General features: G+C 41.4%; 1 protein-coding gene across 1 annotated transcript; it reads right to left on the bottom strand.

Annotated features, from left to right (window-relative positions):
* Nucleotides 1-7,450: 7,450 nt before the first annotated feature.
* On the bottom strand, nt 7,451-9,814 carry LOC125869941 (uncharacterized). Its single transcript, XM_049550332.1, has one exon. The coding sequence runs from the start codon at nt 9,812-9,814 to the stop codon at nt 7,451-7,453; it is 2,364 nt and encodes a 787-aa protein (XP_049406289.1).
* Nucleotides 9,815-10,734: the final 920 nt, after the last annotated feature.

Raw genomic sequence — 10,734 nt, 5'->3', positions numbered from 1 at the left:
AAATTGGGTGTCAACAGCTGTCCCTCGTTTGACTTGGATTGATGAAAGAAATTCAAGGCAAATGAAATTGACGAATCCAATTTTGACCGACCACATCTTCATCTTTAGAAAAGGGATTTTGGTACGGATTTTAGGAATTATGGCCGAACCTCGATATCAGGTTTCCTACATATCTCAAGCTATATGAGAATTCAGGCCACTTGTAGTTCGATACGCTTGATTTGACGCACGATTATGAAAGAATTCAAAAGCTATCCTGATATCGAATTATGAAGAGACCGGGATGCTTGAGAATAAGATTTGAGAGAGGATGTCGGAATACAGCCTAGTTTTCAACATTGAGCCCGCCTACATATCCTTAAACCTTAGGAATCAGGCTGTTTGTAGTTCAACTCGATCGATTGAAAAGGAAATTTATTATGTTAGATAACCTTTATTTCTAGAAGAGTGACAAGTAAGTCGAGTATGAAAAAGAGGCTTGCAACCTCTTAGCCATAAATGTGGCGCGCTTCACACCCATAATTAAGAACTTACACGGACATAATTTCCAAAGCTCTTGGTGCATTGTCACTCAGAATGGAAAGCTGCTTCCGGTAGAGACCCAAAATTTTCGAATGCGAAATTGAAACCAGGAAACTTAAAGAAAAAACTCACATGCCTTCTGGTAGGGGTGTGGTTTGATTGTGGTGGAGTTCGCTCCTCTGCTCGCGCCCTAAGAGTTTGGCACTCCTCTTTGGACTATGTCCCAGTTCGCTGCTAAGTAAAAGTTCCACGTTATGCCGCATCATTTTTTTATGTCGTCCGCACATGTGGTTTGATTTGAGTATTCATCCTCTCGGATGCTCTCGTCAAAGACTGACATAAAACTCATTAGTGTAAAATATAATTCAAATGGAGAGATAGTGTCATTTACCATGTTGGCACTTAATTGTTCTCTTTGAATATTTAACGTCAACTTCTTTCAGTCTGACATAAAGCAAATAAAGCATGTGTCTCATATTTGCGACATGACTCTTCACTGTACTCTTCTTTTAATATTGAAGTAGCAAAATAGACTAATGTAATATGTTGATGGTTCTCTTGGTGGTCTGAATGTGATCGCCCTCTTGGCGGTCTGAATGTGATGGCCCTCTCGGCGGTATGAATATGAATGGCCCTCTCGGCAATTTAAATATGAATAGCCCTCTCGGTAATTTGAATATAAATAGCCTTCTCGGCAATTTGAATATGAATGGCCTTCTCGGCAATTTGAATACGAATGGCCTTCTTGGCAATTTGAATATGAATGGCCCTTTCGGCAATTTGAATATGAATGACCTTCTCAGCAATTTGAATATGAATGGCCTTCTCGGCAATTTGAATATGAATGGCCCTCTCGGCAATTTGAATATGAATGGCCCTCTCAGCAATTTGAATATGAATGGCTTTCTCGGCAATTTGAATATGAATGGCCCTCTCGGCAATTTGAATATGAATGGCCCTCTTGGTAATTTAATATGCGATGTCCCTCTCGGCATTTTGAATATGCAATGGCCCTCTTGGCAATTTAATATGCGATGGCCCTCTCGGCATTTTGAATATGCAATGGCCCTCTCGGCAGTTTGATATGCAATGTCCCTATTGGCGGCTTAAATATGCAATGGCCCTCTCGGCGATTTTGAATATAAATGCCCTCTTGGCATTTTGATATGCAATGGCCTTCTTGGCATTTTGAATATGATGGCCCTTTTGGCAATTTGATTATGAATGGCCCTCTTGGCAATTTTAATATGCAATGTCCCTCTTGGTGGCTTAAATATGCAATGGCCCTCTCGGCAATTTTGAATATAAATGCCCTCTTGGCATTTTGATATGCAATGGCCTTCTTGGCATTTTGAATATGATGGCCCTTTTGGCAATTTGATTATGAATGGCCCTCTTGACAATTTTAATATGCAATGTCCCTCTTGGTGGCTTAAATATGCAATGGCCCTCTCGGCGATTTTGAATATAAATGCCCTCTTGGCATTTTGAATATGAATGACTTTGACTATGAATGTCGTCTTTCATCAATATCTCTTTGGTCAAGCAGAAATGTTACACTCACTATAAGACATTTGCTGGATATGTTCTCCTGAGCTAGTTGGTTGGCAAATATAGCTCCTTTGATGATCTTATTATACCCTGCATCCACAAAAATATGTTAGTTTTGGAACACTGATCTGTGTTGAAGTCGCCTTGCTCCTGGTCTCGTTATCTCTAGCAGTTTGTCTGGTAGATCCAAGGAATCGCAGGAGACAAAAGAAAAAAAATCATATTTAGATTAAAACATTTGCTAGGCATGAAGTTTTGAAAAATAGTTTTAAAGAAAATATCTGCCAATTAACTGTCACGATATGCACGACACGAACAAAACCCTTTGTCTCAGATTTTGATATGATAGGTAGCTTGCTGGCAACTTAAAGCCCTTTAAGAACACGTCAATTTGAGGCAATTGAAGTTGACTTCGAAGGCCCGAGTATCCTTGATGGAATTTTTGAGGTCCTTCTCAAAAATTCTGTCCCAGTTAGATATTTCAAAAACAAATTTGATGATGATCACTGGAGTCTTGAATTTGAGATCTTCTTAAAATTATTTCTAGTTGCACATTTCGATATGATCCTTGACTCTTATTTGTAGAAAATGACTCTTCTTGTAGAATTTTTGAGGTCCTCTCAAAAATTCTGTCCCAGTTTCCAATATGAGGGGAAATGGAAATCTTATTGGGAATATGACCGAACCCTTGTGGCGCCTACGTATCCCGTTGAGACAGGAATCAGGTCAAACGTAGTTCCCATCTCGAGAAGTGACAAAAAATAGAAAATTTGATAAGGAAACGACCGAGGCCGACATAGGCCGCCTACGTATCTCATTCTTGAGAATTCAGGTCGAACGTAGTTCAGGTACAAGGGGAATGTTTCAAAACATAAATGCAACAATGATTACAAACAAACTGCAATTACAAGGAAAATAAAGGAAAGAAGTATCATCCTTCAAATGTAATATCTCTTGACGGCATCTGAATTGATAGCTTTTCGCCACACCTGACCGTCCATCTCTGCTAGAACCAAAGCTCCTCTTGATAGTACTTTGTGGATGACATACGGTCCTTGCCAGTTAGGTGCAAACTTCCCTTTGTATTCGTCTTGATGAGGGAAAATGCGTTTCAATACCAATTGGCCTACCTCAAATGTTTGAACTCTTACTTTCTTGTTGAAAGCACGAGTCATTCTCTGTTGATACAGCTCGTAATGACAAACAACACTCATTCTTTTCTCATCAATCAATGCCAATTGCTCATATCGATCACGAATCCATTCGGCATCGCTCAATCCAGCTTCCTGAATAATCGTTAAAGATGGTATCTCAACTTCAGCTGGTATCACTGCTTCTGTTCCGTATACCAATAGGTAAGGAGTTGCTCCAGTTGAGGTTCGGATTGTGGTGCGGTAGCCTAGCAAAGTATAAGGCAAATTTTCATGCCAACATTTGTAGTTGTCAATCATCTTTCTCAGTATCCTCTTGATGTTCTTATTAGCAGCTTCCACAGCTCCATTCATCTGAGGGCGATATGCAGTTGAATTGCGATGGGTAATTTTGAATTGTTCATATATCTCTTTCATCAAGTGACTATTCAGATTTGCTCCGTTGTCTGTGATGATAGACTCTGGAACTCCAAAACGACATATCAAATTGTTGCGAACAAAATCGGCCACAACTTTCTTTGTCACAGCTTTGTAGGAAGCAGCTTCGACCCACTTTGTGAAGTAATCAATGGCGACCAAAATGAACCTATGACCATTGGAAGCAGCAGGCTTAATCAGTCCAATAACATCCATGCCCCAGGCTGCAAATGGCCAAGGGGAACTCATCGCATTGAGCTCGTGGGGTGGTACCTTGATCAGATTTCCGTGTACCTGGCATTTATGACATTTTTGGACAAATCGACCACAATCATTTTCCATATTCATCCAGAAGTATCCCGCCTTTAAGATTTTTTTTGCTAATGTAAACCCGTTCATGTGTGTCCCACACACTCCAGCGTGCACTTCTTCAAGCAATTTTGTGGCTTCTACAGCATCTACACATCTCAGTAATCCCAGATCGGGTGTCCTCTTATAAAGAACTTCTCCATTCAAGAAGAAGTTGTTTGCCATTCTTCGGATTGTTTTTTTTTGAATACTTGTTGCTTTTTCTGGATATTTGCCAGCCTCTAAGTACTTTTTCACATCGATATACCATGGATTCCCATCCCATTCTGCTTCCACATGTGAACAATGTGCTGGTTGTTCTTTTAAAACTATCTCAATTGGATCGATATAACTCTTTTCTGGATGTTGTATCATGGATGATATGGTTGCAAGGGCGTCAGCAAGCTTGTTCTTATTCTCGGTGTGTGTCTAAACTCGGTCTTCCTAAATCTTTTGCATAATCCTTGTACCAATTGTACGTATGGTAAGATTTTAGGATTCTTCACCGCCCATTCTCCTTGAACTTGATGAATCAACAAGTCTGAATCACCAATTATCAGTAATTCTTGAACATTCATGTCAAGAGCCATTCTAATGCCAAGAATACACGCTTCATACTCAGCCATGTTATTAGTGCATCGGAATCTAAGCTATGCTGTTGCTGGATAATGTTGCCCCGATTCAGATATCAACACTGCTCCAATTCCTGATCCTATAGAGTTTACTGCTCCATCAAAGAACATTCTCCACCCGGGATATGATTCTGATATGTCTTCCCCTACAAACAATACTTCTTCATCAGGGAAATATGTTCTAAGTGGTTCATATCCTTCATCTACTGGGTTTTCGGCAAGGTGATCGGCCAAGGCTTGCCCCTTGATTGCTTTCTGAGTCATGTACACAATATCGAACTCACTCAACAACATTTGCCATTTGGCTAGCTTTCCTGTGGGCATTGCTTTCTGAAATATATACTTGAGCGGGTCCATCCTTGAAATGAGATGTGTTGTATAAGCCGACAAATAATATCTCAATTTCTGAGCAACCCAAGTCAAAGCACAACAAGTTCTCTCTAAAAGGGTGTAACGAGTCTCATAAGATGTGAACTTCTTGCTCAAATAGTATATAGCTCTCTCCTTTCTTCCGATCTTATCATGTTGTCCGAACATACACCCGAATGCATTGTCAGAGACGGATAAATACAATAGCAAAAGACTCCCTGCACGTGGTGGCACCAACACTGGTGGATTCGAAAGATAACTCTTGATGGTGTCAAAAGCCTTCTGACATTCTTCGGTCCATTTGGTTGGTGCATCTTTTCGTAGTAACTTGAATATGGGCTCACATATCACCGTTGATTGAGCTATGAATCGACTAATGTAATTTAGTCTCCCCAGAAAACTCATTACTTCCTTCTTAGTCTTTGGAGGGGGTAAGTCTTGAATTGCCTTGATCTTGGAAGGATCAAGCTCGATACCTTTTCTGCTAACTATGAATCCGAGTAACTTCCCTGCAGGTACTCCGAATGCACATTTGGCTGGGTTCAACTTCAAATCATACCTACGTAACCTGTTAAAGAACTTTTCCAAGTGTGTCTGGTGATCCGAACTCTCGCGGGATTTGATGATGACATCGTCCACATACACCTCAATTTCTTTGTGGATCATATCATGGAAAATGGTGGTCATAGCTCTCATGTAAGTGGCTCCAGCATTCTTGAGGCCGAACGGCATTACTCGATAATGGTAGACTCCCCAAGGTGTGATAAATGCTGTTTTTTCTGCATCTTCTTCATCCATTAGAATCTGGTGGTATCCTGCAAAGCAATCTACAAAAGATTGCAGCTCATGCTTAGCACAATTATCGATGAGTATGTGGATGTTTGGCAAAGGGAAATTATCTTTCGGACTTGCTTTGTTGAGATCCCGATAATCCACACATATCCTGATTTTTCCATCTTTCTTTGCCACTAGAACAATGTTAGCCAACCAAGTGGGATACTTGGTCACTTCAACGACTTTTGATTCGATCTGCTTCATGACCTCCTTCTTTATCCTTAAACTCATATCGGGCTTGAACTTTCTGGTTTTCTGCTTTACTGGACAGTACTCTGAATTGATAGGCAGCTTATGGGAAACAATATCAGTGCTTAACCTTGGCATATCATCATAAGACCAGGCAAACACATCGATGTATTGTCTGAGCAGCTTGACCAATTCTTCTCTTTCTGTTGCTGCTAAATGGACACCGACTCGGGTTTCTCTGATCGACTCCTCATCTCCCAAGTTTACTGTCTCTGTTTCATCCAAGTTGGGCTTTTTATTGTCTTCAAGGTGCCTCAAGTCCTCGGTAAGATGTTCAGGAATCATAGTTTCCTCATCATATTCTTCACATTCATCTTCATAGACCTTACTTGGTTCGCCGTGTTCGTGACATATCATGACATTGGCAGGTTTAAATTCATTTTTACTGAAAAGAACAACAAATCAACCATGTTAGATAGAAAGAGTTTAAATGTATTTGTTGCAGAATAATTCGCAATGAAAAGATAATCAATTTAAAATAAACGAGGCTTTCATTGAAATTTTAAAAGGCGTACAAACTTTGGTCATGATTCATGAGTCATTTCCTTTTTAAACATTACTATGAAAAATAAAGTGACATAAATGGTGGTTTCGGGCCTCGTCCGAACAACACCGATTTTCAAAAATAAACTTCAAATCTTGTCTTTGTCTACCAAGCTATTCGATGGATCATAAGTGGAGTGGCCATCCAATTCTGCAACATCTCTCCAGGTTCGGCATCTCGGATGGTGGGTGTTGTTGTGCATTCTACCGAGATCACATCACAATCTTCTTCATCAAACAATCTTCCCATCCCTTCCACTAGACCATCAATCTCAAGCTCTAAAGCTTTAGCAACTAATGACTGGTACAATGCTGGAATAGGCTTCGGTATATCATAGTCATGTTTCTTCCTTATTTCTGCTTCAAACAATTCTTCCTCCGTTGGGGTAAAACCGACACCGAATCAGAAATTTTGAAGTGGTATAGGAAGAGGTTCAGATATGCCATCCAAATTCTTGCCTAACCCACGCCCAGGTTCAAAACCACTTCTCAGCATAGTTGCAGCTAACATTTTATACACTTGCGGCATTGGTACTTGTAGTGTCGTGTCTTCAAAAGCAGCATTCATTATCTCCACCATGTGAAAGTCAGTACCCTGAGAAGACTCTTCAATAACTGGAATGGAGAAGCCAGGGTAACTATGATTATTCCCTTCACCATGGATGACAATTTGATGGTCCTCCCAGTTGAACTTCAAAAGCTGATGCAATGTGGATGGAACTGCTCCAACAGCATGGATCCATGGTCTTCCTAGCAATAAGTTGTAACTTGTAGATATATCCATCACCTGGAATTCAGTGACAAATTCTGCAGGCCCCATTTGGATACACAGGTCTATTTCCCCATGGTCTCTCTTTGCGAACCATCAAACGCCCTTACATTCATGTGACTTTGACGGATTTTTCCTACATCATATTTTAGTTGAGTCAGGGTTGATAATGGGCAGATATTGAGCCCTGAGCCATTATCAATCAATACTCGAGCTACAAACTTGTCCCTGCATTTGACAGTGATATACAAGGCACGGTTGTGCATAACCCCTTCAAGTGGCAACTCCTCTTCTCGGAAAGAGATTTGATGACTCCCAATGACATGACTTACCATGGTGGCCAGATTCTCACCACTTGTTTCCGTCGGCACATATGCTTCATCAAATACCTTCAACAGTGCTTTTCGATAGTACTCAGAACTCATTAATAGAGCCCAAATAGAAATTTGAGCGGGAGTCTTCTCTAAATGCTTGACAATGGAATACTCCTTGGGCTGCATTCTTCGCCAAAACTCTTCAGCCTCACCCTCTGTGATCGGCCTTTTCTGGTTCTCCTTTCTTCGTATCTCTTGAGTTAGTTCTTCTGGAATGTAGCATCTTCCAGAGCGTGTCATCCCTTGTGCGGTGGCCGCCTGGACAACAAACTTTTCTTCGAACTGCTCATTGCTTCTTTCCTTCACCAAAGCAAATGCCTGATGAGGTGCAGTTATTACAACAAACTCTGGGCGGGCCTTTATGGTCAATGAGGCCACTGTTGGTATAAGTGAGTTGACAACTGCTTCACCGATAGTCCCATTAGCAAGCCAATCTTCGTCTTTTTCAATCATGTTGATGGTAGCTCCTTCGTGATTCAGCAATGGGNGTATAAGTGAGTTGACAACTGCTTCACCGATAGTCCCATTAGCAAGCCAATCTTCGTCTTTTTCAATCATGTTGATGGTAGCTCCTTCGTGATTCGGCAATGGGTTAAGGTTCACATTGGGGGCAGGGGCTTGGAGAGTGATGACCCTGTTATCGATCAAGTCTTGAATCTTATGTTTCAGATTGATACATGCTTCTGTATCATGTCCTACCCCTCTAGAATGGTACGCACAACGTTGATCTGCTCGAAAGAACTTTGTTGTGGGATTAATTGCCCTTGCGTCTACTGGTTGGATCAATCCTGCCGCTCTTAGACGCTCAAAGAGTTGGGTACGTGTTTCTACCAAAGGGGTGAAAACTCTAGGAGGCTTTCTTTCGAGGTTAGGACAGGGTAGATTATTGGCATTTGGGTTGTTTGGTCCGGGATTTTGGTAGACTGGTGCATTGGCTTGGTGATTTGGTAGTATATTTTGGTAGCTTAGTGGTTGATTTTGGTAGATGGGCGGTGGTGCTTGGTAGTTCTGTTGTGCATAGTAGATTGGGATTGGAGCTTGTGGAGATGATGGGTAAATATTTGAGGTGGGGAATCGGTTGGAGTTTCCAATGGCAGAACCAGACCCAAAATACATTTGCGGCCTTGGCCTCGGGCTAAAAGATATAGCAGACACGTCCTCTTTCTTTTTCCTAGCGAATCCTGTGGCCATGGATGGTGAGGATTTGTTGGCGGCCTGCAAGGCAGTGAGACTTGTAACCTTTCCAGACTTGAGGCCATCTTCTATTGCCTCTCCCATTCTGATAAGCTTCGAAAACTTCTGTCCCATCATAGGCAACATCCTTTCATAATACTCGGGCTCCTGAGCTCGAATAAAAGCAGAGGTTATTTCATTTTCAGTCATCACAGGTTGTACCTTTGCAGCTTCTTTCCTCCAGCGGCACGCATATTCACGATAGTCCTCCGTGGACTTTTGCTTGATCTTTTCCAAATAATATCTGTCAGGGACAGCTTCGACATTAAACTGGAATCTCTCCAAGAAATCTTTGGCCAGAGCCCCCCATGTAGACCACTGACGGAGTTCTTGAGATGTGAACCATTCTAACGCCTCCCCGCTGAGGCTTCGACTAAACAACCTCATAATCAATGCATCATTTTTCCCGATACCCACGAGTTTGTCACAATAAGCTCGTAGGTGAGCCATGGGATTGCCAATACCATTGAAGGTTTCAAATTTTGGAATTTTATAACCTTCGGGTATTTCCAAGTCAGGGTGCATGCAAAGGTCCTCATACTCAAGTCCTGTTATCTTCCTCGAAGATTGGACACTTTTTACTGCCTCGGAGATGGCATCCTTCATAACATTCATCTCTTGTTCACGCTTTTCTTCTCTCAACCTCCACTCCTTCTCCATTTCTTCATAGTGATCAAGCTCCGGTTGAACTGGAAAGCTAGGACATGGCTCAGAGATTGTATAGACTGGTGGAGTTTGGAATGTTACGGAAGGGTGTGTAGGCAGGCTAGGCAAAACATTTGGATTATTGGGGACTGGGACTGGGATTTGATAGGTTGGCATGAAGTTTTGGGAGTGATTAGTGTTAGGTGCTTGGTTCGGATTTGGTAATGGTGGTGGTGTTTGGTAGGAAGTGCTGGCATAAGGAGCGTTGGATACAGTTAAGTCGATGGTATGAGGATTAGGGATGGAAGTGATTGGTCATGTGGTATGGGTAGGGAAATAGTTGGGTAATGGGGAACTCAGTGATGGAAAAGGAGGAGGAGGTCTTCTAGTTTCAAGAAGGGGTTCATTCGATGCAATGGCCAGTTTGGCCAGATCTTTGGTCTGTTGAAGCTCTTCCTGCATATCTGCAATTCGTTGCATTAACTGAGAGATCAACTCACTCTGATCAGCGAGTTCAGCATTTCTGATGGTCACGTCCACTATTCCCGTTTCTTCAGAAGTACCAATCATTTTGCTCTTGCCTTTCTCCAGAGAATGATCAGGGAAGGATGTTATGATTACTTTAGATCTTGTAAAGTAGGGATGGTCAGCCAGTTTGATTTCAACACAGATCAGTTTTTACCTGTAGAGAACAACAACTCAAAAGACATATGTGTTAGTTTTTGTTTTTAACGAGATGTGCAAATAAGATGACATAAAAATAAACACACAAGTGTCATTTTGCTTCAAGCAGATTAATCCACGAAAATATTTTGGGTGGACGGGAGGACTCAAATGTAAAAGAAATTTTTCTTGCAATTGAATTGGAAAGGTCGACTTATATAGAATCTTGCTAATTTCTTCCACTCATATGCTTTTGTAGGTGAAAGTCTTCAGAATCATTCACTAATAAGGGAGAATAAAATTGAAAAGATAGGGACCGAGCCTTAAGTAGGCTGCCTACGTATCCACCAAGGAAATCAGGCCCGACGTAGTTCGAATTACATAAGATAACCTAAACGTACCCTTCCCAAAATTGATAGAAAGGCTAGGCTCGA

The sequence above is a fragment of the Solanum stenotomum genome, chromosome 7 (genome assembly GCF_019186545.1).
Source record: "Solanum stenotomum isolate F172 chromosome 7, ASM1918654v1, whole genome shotgun sequence".
In the NCBI taxonomy this organism is placed as follows: Eukaryota; Viridiplantae; Streptophyta; class Magnoliopsida; order Solanales; family Solanaceae; genus Solanum; species Solanum stenotomum.
The sequence above is the reverse complement of the archived record's forward strand: the minus strand, read 5'-3'. Positions and strand labels throughout refer to the sequence as shown.